Source organism: Phyllobates terribilis, unplaced genomic scaffold (genome assembly GCF_046119375.1).
Source record: "Phyllobates terribilis strain yellow unplaced genomic scaffold, ASM4611937v1 Scaffold_3__8_contigs__length_932513732, whole genome shotgun sequence".
In the NCBI taxonomy this organism is placed as follows: domain Eukaryota; kingdom Metazoa; phylum Chordata; class Amphibia; order Anura; family Dendrobatidae; genus Phyllobates; species Phyllobates terribilis.
Window position 1 is genome coordinate 908,441,957 of NW_027362763.1, and position 19,386 is coordinate 908,461,342.

General features: G+C 43.6%; 1 protein-coding gene across 2 annotated transcripts in view; it reads right to left on the reverse strand.

The window, feature by feature from the left end:
* ANAPC1 (anaphase promoting complex subunit 1) overlaps positions 1-19,386 on the reverse strand; it is a 186,128-nt gene that overhangs the window by 72,379 nt on the left and 94,363 nt on the right. For both annotated transcript variants that reach the window (XM_073672779.1, XM_073672780.1), the window contains exons 26-30: positions 18,598-18,716; positions 18,104-18,375; positions 10,108-10,342; positions 7,854-7,945; positions 3,426-3,560 (exon numbers count right to left, since the gene is read on the reverse strand). In XM_073672779.1, the coding sequence (XP_073528880.1) occupies positions 3,426-3,560; positions 7,854-7,945; positions 10,108-10,342; positions 18,104-18,375; positions 18,598-18,716 (853 nt within the window). The remainder of the gene's footprint in view (positions 1-3,425; positions 3,561-7,853; positions 7,946-10,107; positions 10,343-18,103; positions 18,376-18,597; positions 18,717-19,386) is intronic.

Sequence of the window (19,386 nt, forward strand, 5' to 3'; positions counted from 1 at the left end):
GCCGCCGCTGCAGGGCAGACCGCTGAGGCCGGTGGTACGATTGTGCAGCGTAGATGGTATAACCCCCAACGGGAGGGGTATGGCCTCAGGGCAGCCGACGTGTTTGAAGGGGGTAGCAGAATAGCAGGCAGGTAGCAGGAACCACTCAGACGGTGCGGTGTAGTTCAGGGTCTTTACTGATGACAAAGGTAGACCCTCCCGGAGTACTGGCTAGCGATCGGGGCCTGGTCAGTCCGTGAGCAGATGGGATCTCCCCTGGCCAGGCGGAGTTGTAGGCCTCCCCAACTAATTGTACTCTTCTGGCTACCCTGCTAGAGGCGGGTAAAAGTAGCCCACGTCCCTGAGTGCACCGTGTGGTGCCCACCCGCATGGCCGGCGACTCGGGGCCTTCTGGTAGCTTCCGCTCCACGACGGCGGTGCTGGTCCCTTGCGTGTGACCGTGCCTTCGGGTTTCTTGGCCAGAGGACCTGAAATCCCCTGCCGGTCGGTTTCTGCTGCTGGGTAAGGATTAGTCCCCACAGCCTCGGACTCCGGGTCCGGTGAGAACTCTTCAATCAGGGCGAGCTCTACAGCTTCCAGCCCCTGACTCCTTTTAGCACTGCTCCCACTGAGCTCCTGATCTTTCTTTCCTATAGCTGCTCCTCTCCAGACCAGACTATGTCTCTGTCTGGGACTCCTCTTCTCCTCTTTCTCCCTAACCCTGCCTCAGCCCCAGTTTTATATAGGGGAAGTTCTTCCCCTCCCAGGACTGGGCAGGAGGTGTGGCATGCTTAGGATTCCTGACCAGGAGACCTCCCACCTGCTCTCAGACGTAATATTGCTATTACTGTGGAAACCAGACCCCTGGGGTGCCACATAGGCACTGTGTATGTGTATGTATATATATATATATTTATATATATGTATATATTTATATATATATATATATATATATATATATATATATATATATATATATATATATATATATATATATATGTATGTGTGTGTGTATGAATGTATATACACTGCTCAAAAAAATAAAGGGAACACTCAAATAACACATTCTAGATCTGAATGAATGAAATATTCTCATTGAATACTTTGTTCTGTACAAAATTGAATGTGCTGACAACAAAATCACACAAAAATCATCAATGGAAATCAAATTTATTAACCAATGGAGGCCTGGATTTGGAGTCACTGCCAAAATTAAAGTGGAAAAACACACTACAGGCTGATCCAACTTTGATGTAATGTCCTTAAAACAAGTCAAAATGAGGAACAGTATTGTGTGTGGCCTCCACGCGCCTGTATGACCTCCCTACAACGCCTGGGCATGCTCCTGATGAGGTTACGGATGGTCTCCTGCGGGATCTCCTCCCAGACATGGACTAAAGCATCCGCCAACTCCTGGAAAGTCTGTGGTGCAACGTGACGTTGGTGGATGGAGCGAGACACGATGTCCCAGATGTGCTCAATCGGATTCAGGTCTGGGGAACGGGCGGGCCAGTCCATAGCTTCAATGCCTTCATCTTGCAGGAACTGCTGACACACTCCAGCCACATGAGGTCTGGCATTGTCATGCATTAGGAGGAACCCAGGGTCAACCGCACCAGCATATGGTCTCACAAGGGGTCTGATGATCTCATCTCGGTACCTAATGGCAGTCAGGCTACCTCTGGTGAGCACATGGAGGGCTGTGCGGCCCTCCAAAGAAATGCCACCCCACACCATTACTGACCCACTGCCGGTCATGTTGAAGGATGTTGCAGGCGGCAGATCGCTCTCCACGGCGTCTCCAGACTCTGTCACGTCTGTCACATGTGGTCAGTGTGAACCTGCTTTCATCTGTAAAGAGCACAGGGCGCCAGTGATGACTTTGCCAATCCTGGTGTTCTGTGGCAAATGCCAAGCGTCCTGCACAGTGTTGGGCTGTGAGCACAACCCTCATCTGTGGACATCGGGCCCTCATACCACCTTCATGGAGTCGGTTTCTAACAGTTTGTGCACACATGCACATTTGTGGCCTACTGGAGGTCATTTTGCAGTGGCAGTGCTCCTCCTGTTCCTCCTTGCACAAAGGCGGAGGTAGCGGTCCTGCTGCTGGGTTGTTGCCCTCCTACAGCCCCCTCCACATCTCCTGGTGTACTGGCCTGTCTCCTGGTAGCACCTCCTGCCTCTGGGCACTACGCTCACAGACACAGCAATACTTCTTGCCACAGCTTGCGTTGATGTGCCATCCTGGATGAGCTGCACTACCTGAGCAACTTCTGTGGGTTGCAGAGTCCGTCTCATGCTACCAAGAGTGTGAAAGCACAACCAACATTCAAAAGTGACCAAAACATCAGCTAGAAAGCATTGGTACTGAGATGGGGTCTGTGGTCCCCACCTGCAGAAACACTCCTTTATTGAGGGTGTCTTGATAATTGCCAATAATTTCCATCTATTGTCTATTCCATTTGCACAACAGCATGTGAAATTGATTGGCAATCAGTGTTGCTTCCTAAGTGGACAGTTTGATTTCACAGAAGTTTGAATTACTTGGAGTTATATTTTGTTGTTTAACTGTTCCCTTTATTTTTTTGAGCAGTGTATGTATGTGTATATATATATGTGTGTGTGTGTGTGTGTGGTGTGTAAATCTATCTATCTATATATATACATACACACACACACACACACATACACATATATATATACACACACACATACAGAGATGGATATATAATCTATATATATACAGATTTCTCTCTATACCCACACACACACACACACACACATGCAGAGAGATCTCTCACTCTATATATGATATTTTTTTACGATTTTTTTAATGTATGTTCAAATAAAAATTGTATATTTTAAAATATAAAACGTAGGCATGTGTCTCTTCTTAACCCTGAGGCTGAGGCTCTCAGGCAGTGTGATATATTATCTATTTTGAAGTGTTATGCACGTTACTATCTTTGACAAGTGTGTTTAATGTATTATAAATAGATATATGTTATAGAGCAGGGTGAGCGGAGCAGATTGATATATAGTTTTGTGAACGGATTCAGTGTATCCTGTGTATTCATTATTTGCACCTCTGCTCTTTTCGTCCAGTGAGTGGTCCCATCAGTAATTGACAGCTACCTCTGTATAAAGAGCTACATAGAAAGCAGTATGACAGGACCGCTCAAAGGCGTGAAAAGCCCAGAAAGAACTATATAAATCAGTTTACTCAACTTCCCCTGCTCCGTAACATGGTGCCTGCAGATTGGACTGCATTTTTATTGAGACAGGTTCCCTTTAACAGGAAGGAAAAAATAGTAAGGAGATCCGCACACTATCAAATACATAAATATAGGATCAATGTATGCAATAAACCATGAATAAGAAAAATAAATCCTCTTATAAAGAATTACACTGCGGCAATACAGGGTGCCAATCAAACATTCAGTTACCTTGATCTGATAACTTGGGGACTTATGTTTTTCCCGGTTAACCCCCACTTGTGAACGCTTGTGTCCTCCTACCATATATTGGTACAGCTGTTCTGGAACATTCAAGTCAGACATACCAATCAAATTGCTTCCATGCTGCAAGAGGGATACAGACAAAAGTTACGATCAAATATGACAATAAAAGTATTAACCACACCTATCAAATACACAGTAGCAAAACACAGAAAACGCACAATTAGGGCTCATGTGCATGGACGTACTATAATCTTACAACCACTGCGTCACTGTATCATGGAGGTAAACAACAAAAAGTGGATTTTTTTTTTTTTTACTATTTACCATAAAATCCTTTTCTCATCATATTCATTGTGGGACCGAGACCTTGGGTTATAGCTGCTGTCACTAGGATAGATTAGTGTTTGCTCCTCTCATAAGCTGTACCCCTCCTGCAGCCACAGACCTAATCCACTTGTAGCTAGTAGTAGTAGATGACCTAGATGGCTATCATAAGCAAAGATCAATAGGACATTCAAGATCTATTAAGAAAAGATTGGGTAGTGTGTTCCACAATGAATGCGACGAGAAAAGGATTTTATGATAAGTAATAAAAATCCATTTTTTTTGTCCATGTTATTGTGGGACACAGAGACCTTGAGATGTTCAAAAGTAGCTCCTAGGAGAGGGAAAAGAAAGCGCGCACGTCCAGAAGTACTGCTGTCCCCGAACAATGCGATATGGAGAGGCATTGCAGGATTCAAAGTATGGGGACTAACGAAAGCAGAAGATGAAAAACTAACCTTCGAACAGGCCTCCACAGAACACACACTATTCCAAGATAGACCTATGACTTCGTTCTATTGGAAGGGTCTATTAGCTGGAGAGGAAAACCTGTCTAGTCAGTGATAGCAGGCCTATCAAGGCAGGCTGAAACCAACAAAAATGGAAAACAAAATAGAGGTAAGGAAGGGTAATACCTGCCTTGCTATATGGAAGGTAAAAGATCTCTGTAGGGGGAGGCAAGGCGCTAGTAACATTGCTCTGATAACCATCAAAAAAAAAAAAAAAAAAAAGAGCAAGGCTGAATTCAGACATTTGCGAAACATGGTCTGTGTATGGACCAGCAGTAAGTCACCCAAACTAAACTCAACAGCCTCCTATCCTTTTATGCGACTGTTGTGTTCAGTTTAGGTGATCCGTGGCCAGTCTGTACAACACTGTTCGTATACATGGACTGTTTCACTGATGTCCAAATTCAACCTTAATCAAGAATCAAATAAAGGTTCTATGACAAAATAAACTGATGGAAAAGAGATCACTAAGAACCACTTCCTACAGAAAGATATCAGCCAACTGGTCACCATGCACATTTTATAGTGCATTCAGAGGAAGCCGACTTCTTGGACCGCTTCCTAGGTCCAAATCCTAGATTAGATCACTTGTTCAGATAATAACAGGATTCTAGTGTGATGACATCAACTGCCAAATACCTAAATAAGGTTTTTGAGACCTTGGATGGAAACATGAATACTGAAAAAAAGAGAAGTCCAGAGTGAGAAGAAAACTAGGATACATACATGTCAAAAGTTGTGCAGCAAAAGAGAAATGGAAATGAATGCTAAGGGGTGACCACAGCAAACTCTTAAGTTCCCAGAATTTTTTGATTTCTGGACTAGAATGAATTAGTCTGGGATCTATGGTATCCAAGCTGCTTGACACCCATGTAAAAGGGAACCTGATAGCCAACTGATATGAGCATGAGTTCCATCCAGGGAGGATCAGAGTGAGCTCTTGGGGGGAAAATAGCTGAAAAAAATGCTCAATTCATCAAAACCTTCCTAGAAGTTAGCCTGGACCAAAAATGAATAATAATTTCTAAATGTTATATCTATGCCTACCACTTGAGCCAGAGTTGTCTATGATGATGAACTGGTAGTAATCTGGCTTCTTATAAGGGTGCCTGGAAATATAGCCGAGATATGGATATGAATACTCATACAAAGCCAAAGAAAAAAAGACTGCTATACAGACAACCATTCCAACCATTATGCCCCCCCAAGAAAGATTTGCCAATAATTTGATTGTCTTCATCTTGGAAGGATGAAACACCATAATACACAAAAAACAGTTGTCCTGTACCTGCAAGCTGTCATTCACAACCATAATGTTGTCAACCTTAGAAGAAGGTTGACCGTTGTTTTATGTCTCAGTCTGAGTCAAGGAGCTCAACCTAAAATCTGGTTCTCATGTGTGGAGGAGACTTGAAATCGTACTCCTAGGAGGAAGGTTTTGTAAAATTATGTGCCTTATTTCAATCAGATGGTCTACTTGCAAGTAAATATACAAAGCTCCAAGCAGATGTTGTTCCCAACAGGACGTAAACTAGGACCCTAGCACTGTAGAATAACACCCCTAGACAGCATACTGCTCCATGGCCTACAGCGAGAGGAACCAGGATCAGCTAGATTCTGGTGTCCTGCCTAGCCACTAGTTTGCAGATATCACGTGAGGTGGTTTACGGAAAGGACATCTTGGCGTTAGGCAGTTAGGTTGGTGTGCTCTGATGGGCAGAATAGTATGTGCCACACATCACATGAAGGTACAGCTCTGGCGGGCAGGATATACAGCTTTTGGCTTGGTCGGTAGAACATAGAACCTACACAGATTTTGCCCTAAAGGTTATATGCAGATGTTGCCTTGGTGGGCATGACATGACAGTTCTATTCAGATACAGCTCAGGTGGGAATGACATGCAGGTTCTATGTAGATATTGCCCTGATGGGCATGACATATGGATTCTATGCAGATTGTGCCCTAATGGGCATGATATGCCAGTTCTATGCAAATGTTGCTCAGGTGGCCATGATATACAAGTTTAATGCAAATGTTTGACCGAGACTGGATAGGGAGCTTGTGTGAGCACCATTGGAGAACCGTTTTTATTTGGTAAATTAACCGGCTGGAATCTGTGTTGCCAAGACTGAGGAGGAAAAGGAAGCAGGCAGAAGAAGCCAATGAGTGGCAGGGAATTCATGAAAATCCAAACCGCAATTTAAGCACCTCATCCTGTAATACTCACCCAGTCTCTATTTTCTTCTCTTCCGCTTTTCTAAAGAGGCAGCTGTTTCATTCCCTTCAGCGCTGGAATAGTGGGTTGACTACAATAGCTGACACTATGGCTGGCAGGAAGCAGAGGAGTCTGCCGTTTTATTATTATTAGTCAGCACTGTTTTCCCTCCTCATTCGGGTATAAGCAGGTAGTTTGTCTCATCCCAGTTAGAACGGAAGAAAATAAGTAACTAAAAAATAATAATAGCAGGAAAACCTGCTTCCTTCATACAGTAAACTAAAACGGATTAGCTCAGTGCTTGAACGAGTGGTCTAACTGATGGGAGTAGCAAAAGCATAACTACCTCCTGTCCGACTCCAAGTGGGAGGCAGCTATAACCCAGGGCCTTTTCATCCTTGAGTCACATGGACAAGAAACTAAATTTAAACTACAACATGTCTCCAATTGAGAGGTGTTGATTAAGTTTGGAAAACCCATTTTCATATACCCCTTTTGCAAACTGACATGAATAGGAGCTGAGCTGCAGGAACATGGAAACGGCCACTACACAGTGAATGAGCAATGCTGTTGGGCTTCATTCACCATTCATATGCGGACACCGCTGTAGATGTAAACAGCTTATGGGTGGGCTGTCTGCAGTTGAGGATCAATCGTAATCCTGGACGAACACTTGAATCTTACTGCCAGGATTCTAAAGACGCACGTATTTTATGTAGCATTTTTTCCTGTCAACACTATTGTTTTTGCAGCAGAAAAAAAATCAGTTATAAAATGTGTGCACATACCCTAAGGCTATGTGCACACAAAGCGATTTTAATGCATATTTGCGGCGTATTTTCACTGCGAAAACACATTAAAATCGCTTGTAATAGGTCTGCCTTTTACTGCAATGTAAATCCGCATGTGCTGTGCACATCATGCGGAAATTACAGCTGCAAATTCGCATTGCGGTAAAACCCGCAGCAAGACTGATTCTAGTGCGATTTCGCTGCGAAATCGCTGCCATTGACTTGCATTGGATCGCATAAGATCCGCATGACTACATGAAGTAGTCGCGTAATCGAATAGTAGGGGCGTGTAATAAGATGCTGACTAGGCACGGTGCCGCGAGTGTGTGAATTGCACCCTACTGCAAGTTTCATCTGTGAGCAGCTTTAGTCCTAGGCAGTCGCTCCTCCAGTGAGAGGGGGTGAGAGTGATTGTTCATCAGCATTCTGCACCTGTGTTACCTCCTTTTAATAAAAGGGGGCCGGCTGCGTCCTGGTGTGCACTTTTCTTGAAACCTTGGCTGGTGAGTATCATTGCCTTTTGCTTTTTTCTAGATTTATGGTCATAAAGCTTTATTCACATTGAAGGCTTACCCCTAGACAGACCATACCCAATGCCAGACCAGCGGCCAATGAATAAGACTCGCGATCTGTACAGTATTCCATTTCAGGTCCTGGGGGACGACCTAAAGAAAAATTCAGGTATAAGTATAAAAAAAACAAGCACCATAAACATTAAACCACTTTGATTTTCTTTCAAACTATCCATCAATGCTCCGCAAAAAAATACAATCAGTATTAAAAATATAATAAGGTATAGTATTAATAATAGAGATTTAAAGTAATGAAAAAAAAAAAAAAAGCTGGCCATAGGCATGGGATGTTTATCCTCAGATCATCAACAGATTCAGGTGATTTTGGCAAAATCTGCTTGCAATCTGAGCTAACTGGTAGATTTAAAGGGGTGTTTCCATCTCCAAGATCCTATCACAATATGACCGCAATCCCTAACTTTTTTCCTCTATTGGATTATCCCAATATATAGTAGATGTAATATGAATAACATTAGCAAATCCCTCCAATTAGAAATGTAGTATAATTCTTCAGATTCGCTATGTCACTTACCCTATGTGCAGAGCATTGCAGTAGCTTAGATGTCCATGGCTACGACCACTCATATAGTGACAGTTCGTTCCGCACATGGGTTAAGCGACAAAGGAAATCAGAAGAATTGTATTACGTTTCTAATTGGAGGTATTTGCTAATATTACACCTACTACATATTGGATAGGATCTTGGAGATGGGAATACCACGCCAAGCATAAAAATGACCAAAGATTCCACTAAAATAAACTGGATCTGTGAATCTGCAGAAGCATCTCAAGCCTAAGGACAGGCAAACTATAAAGATTAGGGGGTAGCAATAAATGGGGTTTTTCTCTCAAAATATTATTCAAAATTACATAAAAGTACCTACGAAAGTAAAAATGACCTAACCCACAAATCGAGACAATTATTCTATTCATCAATATTTCATTGCAAAAGCAAGTTAAGAGAAAAAAAATGCAATTAAAAGAAAGCCATATTCATCAGCTGACAGACTAGTCTATTCAGCAGAACAGAATTTACCAGTATTACCAACTATGCTTTTTTAAAAAAAAAAAGTCTGTAAAGAGTAAATGTCATTTACATTTTTATTAAACAGAGGATCTAACTAGTTTAAATTACTTTGTGATATAATGTATTACCCAATTCTGCCTCTTTCATGCCTTATGCGGCTCCTCATTTCTTTCACTCCTGTAAATGTTTATGGCTATGTTCTATCCGTACTCCGTCCAGGCAGAGTACGGATATATGATTGGGGGGTCCTTTCATTGTGCACCTGCTCCACACAGCTAAGACAAGCACAGTATTGTGTCTCAGTGAGCAGAGCTGCATGAGTACGAAGGGAAGCCAGCATGAGACAGGAGTGTTAATGAATGTCACTGCACAGAGGTCCCTGCAGCCAAAACGCCTCTGCTCGGGTTCTGGTTGCAACAGCGATGTCGCATGCAAAACGCATATCGCTGCTATAGTCAACCAGTGAACACAGCGGCGGTGCTGAAGCAGATGGCAAGGGCCGCTAAGCTCAGTGATTGGCTACGGTAATGATGCACGCAGCAAAAACACAGATCAGAGCAGCAGCGGAGTGTCATGGCTGGCCCCAGGAAATTGAGAATTTGGCTCTATGATTTTAAAGAAAATCTGTCAGCAGGATATCACACCTCAAAATATTTATATGTAGCTAAATCCAGCAATACCTGTACTTAAGACAATCCGTTCCACCGAAATCAAAGTTTGCATTGATGTGCAAGCCACTGTCACTCCAGCTCTATTCATCACCCAGAGCTGCACATTCCTGCTTGACTGTCGGCTTCTATGCTGTGTGACTTCAGGTAAAGGAGCGCCCAGGCAAGCAGAAGGAGATGGCACTAGGTGGAGAACAGAGCTGAAGTGACAGAGGCTTCAGATTCATTAACCTTCTTCAGCTTTATTAGCATATGAATTCAAACGCTGGTTTCTCATCAACAGACTGGCCATGTAAAGCTATCTCTGGACATGTCTCTGAAAGAGCTGCATGTGCATATAAAGGGTGGGGTGTGAAATCCAGATGACAGAATCCCTTTAAAGGGCAACCATACTGATAAGTAACTTTTCACAATAAGATGTCCTGTGTGTGTACATGATGAACACACCAATCTTTGGCCATTATATACCTTGTATCCTGCATTTTCAGCATGGAGGAAATTATACAGCATAGCAATATAATAAATAGGAGCTCTGCCCTCATTTGAAGTGGATATTTTACCTATTTCAGCTAGCAAAACTTCTGCAATATGTCGATGTGCGGTTCCCTGGTACACCATTCCAATGCCAATGACGGCAGCCACCTGCACATTGTGCGGTACATCCAGCTCAGTGGATGTAGGAGGCAAGAGAGCAGGGATGTGAATGCTAAGAAGTCGTGTAATGGAGATGTCCATTGTACCAAGTTTGGCTGCCGAAACCCCAAGCAGTAGTCCAATACTTGTCATCTCATGACCCTGATTGAAAAGACAGAAAAGTACATAGAATTCTTCACGCATAATCGTTAGGAATCAATAGGACATGCTCTGTGTGCAGATCACATTTCAAATATAACAGCTGATGCTAAAATGTTTGAAGAGTAACCATCGATTTAATTTTTATTTCACAAATCAGTAGTACACATGAAAGTAAGAAACTTTGTAATATATCTTATCAGAGAAATCAGCTTCTTTCTCCGCCTGTCATCTCCTATCTTAGTAATGTACAGATCTGTCCTCAGTGAATACAGAGTTTACAAGAGAATTGAGAATATTGAGAATGATCGTTCAGTACCGACGGAGAAAGAATAAATTGCTCTGATAACATATAATACAAAGTTTCTTATTTTCATGAGCACTAGTGATTTATGAAATAAAACAATATGACCGTAATTTTAATTTTTAACAAGGTTATTTAAAATAACAATTAATGTAGGCTTGGTGCATGGATAAATATGGCTAAGTGCATACTGTGCTTTAGGGCTGCTGCCAGGTGCATATGCTCTTATGGTTTACATCAAACAAAGACCACCTACGGTGGGGAAAAAAAGTATTTAGTCGGCCACCAATTGTGCAAGTTCTCCCACTTAAAAAGATGAGAGAGGCCTGTAACTGACATCATAGGTAGACCTCAACTATGAGAGACAAAATGAGAAAACAAATCCTGAAAATCACATTGTCTGATTTGGAAAGAAATTTCTTTAAAATTTTGGTGGAAAATAAGTATTTGGTCAATTACAAAAGAGCAAGATTTCAGGCTCTCGCAGACCTGTAACTTCTTCTTTAAGAGGCTCCTCTGTCCTCCACTCATTACCTGTAGTCCTGGCACATGTTTGTAATTGTTATCAGTATAAGGCTGTGTGCCCACAATGCATTTTTTAAGCGTTTCCACAGCGGCAATTGCGCTGCAGAAACACTAAAAAAAAACGCTTGGTAGAAGGCCTGCCATGTTCCCCAATGATAATCCGCATGTGCTGTGCACATGCTGTGGAAATTTCCGCTGCGGATTATCATTGCGGAAAAATACGGAGCACTACCAATTATTTTGCGGGAGCGCTGCATTTTGACTTGCATTGGAATGCATGGAATCCGCATCACTGCATCTGCACATGCAGAATCGATGCGTTTCAATGTGCGGATGGTACCCGGGTTTGGAGAGGAGGAGATTCTCCTCCAGACCCCGGTACCATAGTACCTGTAAAAAAAAGAATAAAATAAAAAATATACATTATATTTACCTTCTGATGGCCCCGGTGTCTGTCTTGCCGGCAGATCGTGGTGGACTCAAGGACCTGCCATGACGTCATTTAGTCATGTGACGGGTCATACGACCGCTGACGTCAGCAGGTCCTTTAGTGTAAAGCGAGCTGCCAGCAAGCCGAGACGCATCGGATAAAGACTCGAGGGGCCATCAGAAGGTAAGTACAATATATATTTTTTCTTTTTACCATTCTTTCGGTCACACTATGTAAATCCATGCCGGTTGCATGGATTTATATAGTGTGACCAAGTTGTCAAGCACTTTCCAAGTGATGCTAAAAATCGCTTGGAAAGCGCTTGTCAACCCGCGTGCGGAAATGCATGTGAAGAACGCTTCACTTCCGCATGTCCCTGGCAGGAAAAACGCATGTACAATCCGCATGTACAATCTGAATGCATTTTTTCTGCCAGGGAGATGCAGAAACACTCAGGAAAAAATCTGGAGCATTTCTGCATCATGGGCACATAGCCTAAAAGACACCTGTCCGCAACCTCAAACAGTTACACTCCAAACTCCACTATGGTGAAGACCAAAGAGCTGTTGAAGGACACCAGAAACTAAATTGTAGCCCAGCACCAGGCTGGGAAGACTGAATCGGCAATAGGTAAGCAGCTTGGTGTGAAGAAATCAACTGTGGGAGCAATAATTAGAAAATGGAAGACATACAAGACCACTGATAACCTCCCTCAATTTGGGGCTCCACACAAGATCTCACCCCGTGGGGTCAAAATGATCTCAAGAAAGGTGAGCAAACATCCCAGAACCACATGGGGGGACCTAGTGACTGACCTGCAGAGAGCTGGGACCAATGTTACACAGGCTACTATCCGTAACACACTACGCCGCCAGGGACTCAGATCCTGCAGTGCCAGACGTATCCCCCTGCTTAAGCCATTAAATGTCCGGGCCCATCTGAAGTTATATTTTTTTATAAAATCTATACAGTGCCTTGAAAAGTATTCATAACCCATAAACTTTTCCACATTTTTTTCATGTTAAATCCCCAAACTTAAATGTATTTTATTGGGATTTTATACCAACACAAAGTAGCAAGTATCTGTGAAGTGTAAAAGAAAATGATACATTGTTTTTAATTATTCTAAAAAAAAAATCTGAACATTGTGACGTCCATTTGTATTCAGCCCCCTGTAGTCTGATACCCCTAAATAAAATTGCCTCCAGAAGTCACATAATTAGTAAACTGAGTCCACCTGTGTGTAATTTATTCTCAGTGTAATTACAGCAGTTTGACAACATTAGGGATCAAATAACATCATGAAAACAATTGAACACATCAGACAGGCCAGTGTTGGGGTATAAAAAAAAAAAAAATAGGCCAAGCTCTGAATATCTCAAGGAGCACTGGTCAACCCATCTAAAAATGGAAGGCGTATGGCACAGCTGCAAACCTACCAAGACATGGCCGGCCACCTATACGGACATCAAGGAGAGCACTAATCAGAGAAGCAACCGAGAGCCCCATAATCACTCTGAAGGATCTGCAACGATTCACAGCTCAGGTGGGAAAATCTGTCTACAGGACATCTATTAGGGTATGTGCACACGATGCAGAAATGAAGCAGAAAATTTCTGCATCATTTCTGCATCTCCCTGGCAGAAAAAACGCATGCAGATTGTGCATGCGTTTTTCCTGCAGAATACATGCGGATCCACATGCAGATTCACATGCGTTTCCGCATGCAGATTGACAAGCGCTTTCCAGGCGATGTTAGCATCACCTGGAAAGTGCTTGACAACTAGGTCACACTATATAAATCCATGCAAACAGCATGGATTTATACAGTGTGAACCGAGAGAGTGTATATACTTACCTCTGATGGCCCGCGCTGTCCTGCTCACTCCGTTCTCCCGGCTGCCGGCAACTTTGAATTGAAAGACCTGCCGACGTCAGCGTCACGTGACCCGTCACATGACTCTGACGTCACCGCAGGTCCTACAACTCACTGCAAGTGCCGGGAACCAAGCGGGAGCGCTGCGCGGGCCGACAGAAGGTAAGAATACATTTATTTTTTATTTTATTCTTCTTTTTACAGCTTTTTTAATGGTACCTGGGTGTGGATGAGACTCTCCTCTCCTCCACACCCGGGTACCATCCGCACATTAGAACGCACCAATTACGCAAGTACAAATGCTGTCTTGCGGAATTGGCGCGTTCTAATGCAAGTCAATGGCGGCGAAATCGCCGCGTTTCCGCAAAATTAATTGACATGCTGCGGATTTTTGACCGCAGCGTTAACGCTGCGGAAAAATCCGCATCATGGGCACAGCACATGCGGATTTCCATTGGGGAACATTGCTGCCCTTCTACCATGCGTTTTTCATGCGTTTCCGCAACTGCAAAAACGCCGCGGAAACGCATGAAATACGCATCGTGTGAACACAGCCTTAGTCGTACACTGCACAAATCTAGCCTTTATGTAAGAGTGGCCAGAAGTCCCGGATTTTTCGGATTTTAAGACGCACTCCAAATTTTGGGGTGAAAAATTTGAAAAAAATATTTTATATTTTGTTTATAAGATGGGGGTCCGTCTTAGGCTATGTGCCCACGATTTTTTCCTGAGCGTTTCCGCATCTCCCTGGCAGAAAAAATGCAGGCGGATTGTACAGGCGGATTGTACAGGCGGATTGTACAGGCGGATTGTACATGCTTTTTCCTGCCAGGGACAAGCGGATGTGAAGCGTTCTTCACTTGCATTTCCACATGCGGGTTCTCAAGCGCTTTCCAAGCGATTTTAGCATCACTTGGAAAGTGCTTGACAACTTGGTCACACTATATAAATCCATGGAAACGGCATGGATTTATATAGTGTGACAGTAAGAATGGTAAAAAATAAACCTATACTTACCTTCTGATGGCCTCCGGAGTCTTTATTCCATCCGTCCTGGATTGCTGGCAGCTCGCGGTACACTGAAGGACACCGCAGGTCCTTCAGTCCACCGTGAGCTGCCGGCAAGCGAAGACAAAAACACCGGGGGCCATCTGAAGGTAAATATATTTATTTTTTATTTTATTTTTTTTACAGGTTCTATGGTACCCGGGTCTGGAGGAGAGTCTCCTCTCCTCCAGACCCAGGCATCATCCGCACATTGAAACGCATGGATTCCGCATGTACAGATGCAGTGATCCATGCGTTCCAATGCAAGTCAATGGCGGCGAAAACGCAGCGCTTCTGCAAAATAATTGGTAGTGCTGCGTTTTTTTCCGCAATGATAACCCGCAGTGGAAATTTCCGCAGCATGTGCAAAGCACATGCGGATTATCATTGGGGAATATAGCAGGCCTCCTACCAAGCGTTTTTTAAGCGTTTCTGCAGCGGAATTGCCGCTGCGGAAACGCTTAAAAAACGCATCGTGGGCACACAGCCTTATAGTCCGAATAGGTCTCTTACCTGGGGGGCGGTGGAGCGAGGGTCACAGGAGGCAGGGTCCTTAAGGAAGCCGGCGGAATGCTGCGCACATCTGGGGTGCTCCAGCAGCGGGGAGTTGCAGTGGTGGAGCAGGATCGTAGGTAGCAGGGCCCTCCGTTCCCTCCGTCAGGAGCCCAGCAGCAGCGGCAGAAAAGGTGAGATGCTGCAGTGCCGCCGGTGTCTGGCTGTCAGCGGTGATGCAGAGCAGCGTGCGCTGCTTTTCCGGTGGCAGCGGCCATGTCCTGAAGCTGTGGGCCTCAGAGAAATGGCTACCGAGCTCCCAGTCTGCACATGCGCCAACTTGGGCGGCCATTGTCCTGTAGATCACGGCTTCAGGAAGATAGCCGCGGCCACTGGAAAAGCAGCGCACGCCGCTCTGCCTCACCGCCAAAAGCCAGGCACCGGCCCCGCAGCATCTCGCCTCTTCTGCTGCCGGGTTCCTGAAGGTGGAAACAGAGGGCCCTGCTTCCTACGATCCCACTCCACCACAACTCCCCGTTACATTCTGACCATAAGACACCCCCCCCCCATTTTTCTCCCAAATTTGGGGGGAAAAAAGTGTGTCTTATGGTCTGAAAAATACGGTAAGTCATTTCTGAAAGCAAGCCATAAGAAGTTCCGTGTGCAGTTTGCAAAAAGCCATGTACGGACACAGCTAGTGGAAGAAGGTGCTCTGGCCAGATGAGACAAAAGTAGAACTTTTTGGGCTAAATGCAAAACGCTATGAGTGGTGTAAAGCCAAGACTGCACATCATCCTGAAAACATGCTGTGGGGATGTTTTTCTTCAGCTGAGACAGGTAAACTGGTCAGAGTTGAAGAGAAGATGGATGAAGCTAAATACAGGTTAATCCTAAAGGAAAACCTGCTAGAAGCTGGAAAAGACTTGAGACTGAGGTGTAGGTTCATCTTCCAGCAGGACAACCCTAACATACTACCAGAGCTACAATGGAATGGTTTAGATCAAAGTATATTAATTTGTGAATGCCCACAGTCCAGACCTAAATCTCCTCAACAACGAATTTGCAAAAACACTAGTGCACACCATCATCATCTCCCACCTCGACTACTGCAACCTTCTGCTCTGTGGCCTCACTTCTAACTCTCTCGCACCCCTCCAATCTATCCTAAACTCTGCTAACTGACTAATCCACCTGTCCCCCCACTATTCCCTGGCCTCTCCGCTCTGTCAATCCCTTCACTGGTTCTCCATTGCCCAGAGACACCAGTTCAAAACCATCCACAATCGCTCTCCTCCAAACATTTGTGACCTAGTCTCTCGGTACTTACCTGCAAGCAACCTCCGATCCTCACAAGATCTCCTTCTCTACTCCCCTCTTATCTCCTCTTCCCACAATCAAATATAAGATTTCTCCCGTGCAACACCCCTACTCTGGAATGCTTTACCCCAACATATCAAACTCTCGCCTACCGTGGAAACCTTCAAAGGGAACCTGAAGACCTACCTCTTCAGACAAGCCTACAACCTGCAGTAACCACCGCTCCACCACACCACTGCATGACCAGCTCTATCCTCACGTATTGTATCCTCACCTATCCCTTGTAGACTGTGAGCCTTCAGGGGCAGGATCCTCTCTCCTCCTGTACCAGTCGCCGTCAGGTTTTGTTCAAGATTATTATAATGGTTTTTGTCCTGTATACCCCTTTTTCACATGTAAAGTGCCATGGAATAAATGGTGCTATAATAATAAATCTCATTGAGAATCTGTGGCAAAACTCGAAAATTGCTGTTCACAGACGCTCTCCATTGAAATCTCACTGAGCTACAGCTAGTTTGCAAAGAAGAATGGACAAAAATTTCAGCCTGTAGATGTGCAAAGCTGGTAGAGATATACCCCAAAAGACTTGAAGTAATTAGAGAGAAAGGTGGTCCTAAAAAGTATTGACTTGGTTGGGGGTTGAATACAAATGTAAGTCACAATTTTCAGATTTATATTTTTAAAATATTTAGAAAACCATGTATCATTTCTTTTGCACTTTACAAATAATTAGTACTTTGTGTTGGTATATCGCACAAAATCCCAATAAAATACATTTACGTTTGTGGGTGTAATGTGAAGAAATGTGACATAGTTCACGGGTTTATGAACACTTTTTCAAGGAACAGTAAATATTGTAGAGATTTGCACTCTCAGGTAGGCATTAGGTAGAGTTCACACAGGCAATGCAGTTTGGTCCAAACAGGTGCAATATTTTCATAAAACTCCAAGGGATTCAAACCCCAAAAAAGCCTCTTCTGGGCACCACAGGTATCACAGCAAATAAACAATTCATTTAGCAGTGAACATATATGTCAATGTGGGCTCACCTAAACAGATTAAAGTCTTTTCTCCTGGAGCAAAGTTTAAACACAGAAGAGGCACGATCCTACCATGTCTCTTCACCCCGAGCTCCAGCAGCTTCCAGCGCCACAAAAAAGCATTCAACTGCGGGCATAGTTCCCACTGAACAGGCAGCAACTTCCACACGGTTCTCTGCAGCTCCAACACACAGACTGCTCAGTTTTCCTAGCTGCCCCATGCAATCTCCATTCAGAGAGAGACCCTGGCATGTCTCTCTCCCAGCTATAGCTTACATTTTGGCTGGTCGCTCACCAGCAGAACACTCGACTCTGCTCCATCCAGCATACTGGCACCCCTAGCGAACACAGACCCTGGTTCTTGGTTAAAGCTTGCCAGATGTATCTAATTCAGATCTGCAGTGCTAGAATTTAACCTAGTCCTATCTAGCTTTGCGACAATACATATACACACCAGGATCTTAGCCAAATCGACACACGCACATACATTCATAATATATATATTTTTTTTTTTCATTCTTTACTGTAGCGGCTTTCTGTATAGCAAAGAACATGCACAAGAAAGCCTCAACACTCTGGTGATTGAATGGGAACTATGAAAAACTTTACCAGGCATTGGGTTTGGCTACGTTCCCGGTATATATCTAAGTGCACAAACACAGTGTCAAGACATTGATTATATCATGTAAACAACTAGTCCCGTGACTAAGAAATATGATCACAGCTATCATACCTTTGTTAAGTAGTCATGTATGTTCAGCGTGGCTAGCTTGGTGAGATGTCCATTTAAACCCAATGCCATGAGAAATCCAGCATACTCATTAGCCAGCTCAGCATTTTTAGGCTTGTTGTAAACAATCCAAGCAGAGTCTATCTGGGAGGCAGGCGCAATTTTTAGGCCTGCGGCCACGCCATTGTGAAAGCTGGCCCAGCAAGCCATGTTCGGTGGTACATCAATATTTCCACTATTGAGATCCACAGTTGTATTTCTAGGTGGAGCTCGCCCTGTTAATAAAAAAACACAAAAATATTAAACTTTGTTATATACAGTATCCATGTTTGTCATCAATCTCTATAAAGTGTCAGCAGACAATAAGGTGGGGGAATTGTTAACACCAGCTATAAGCTGCCAATCTAATATTTATAATAACATTTTCACCCGCTCCACAGCACTTTAATACAAGCAGTAAGCGAGAAAGTGGCACATTTTTGTTGAAGCCAACCGACCTGTGAGGTTCAGTTTTGGAATGGGGAGCGGCTCTGTTGGAACTGGATGATGGGAAAATAAGGTGAACATCCCTCGGCCCACAGGTAAAGCCATTGTCCTCTGACACAGCTGTAACAGTCTACAAGAAATTCAGATGAAGAGTATAGGTGAAATAGATTACTCAACAGGAATATATCGGCAGAAAATGACCTATTGTTTACATCAGTTTTTTATGGTACATGTGATTTAAAAAATTGTGGATAACAATTTCTTCAATTTTACATAAGAATTTTTCCAAAATCTTGTTATTTTCACACTAAACCTAATATTTGACTGTGCTACTGTAGACAGTACAAATAGCTAAACCTGGTGACTGGCTGCAGCGGTGATTAGCACTGGGTTGTAACATCACTGCTGCAGCCTATAAATCATCGGGAGCAACTGCGGGGAGGCCCTGCTGGTGCAGAGATAAAGAAAAACGATACAATTTTAACCTCTTCCTTCTCCATGACATAGCATTACTTCATGTAGAGGAAATGGGTGTATAGAGCAGGCTCAGGAGCGAAGCCTGCTCCACATTGGACAGGTGCTGGCTGTTATACTCCTAGCTGTGATCCCTACTGTTTAACTACTTAAATACCTCTGTCTACTGCTAACAGTAGCAGACACAGGAACATGTCTAAGTCTGGGTCTCATATTGGAGACATTTGTACAAAAAGAAAATGTTTACAATTGCCAAACAAGGATTAAAGGACAATTCATCTGTATATGGTAATAAATACGAAATGTGAAATGGTTATTGAAATTGT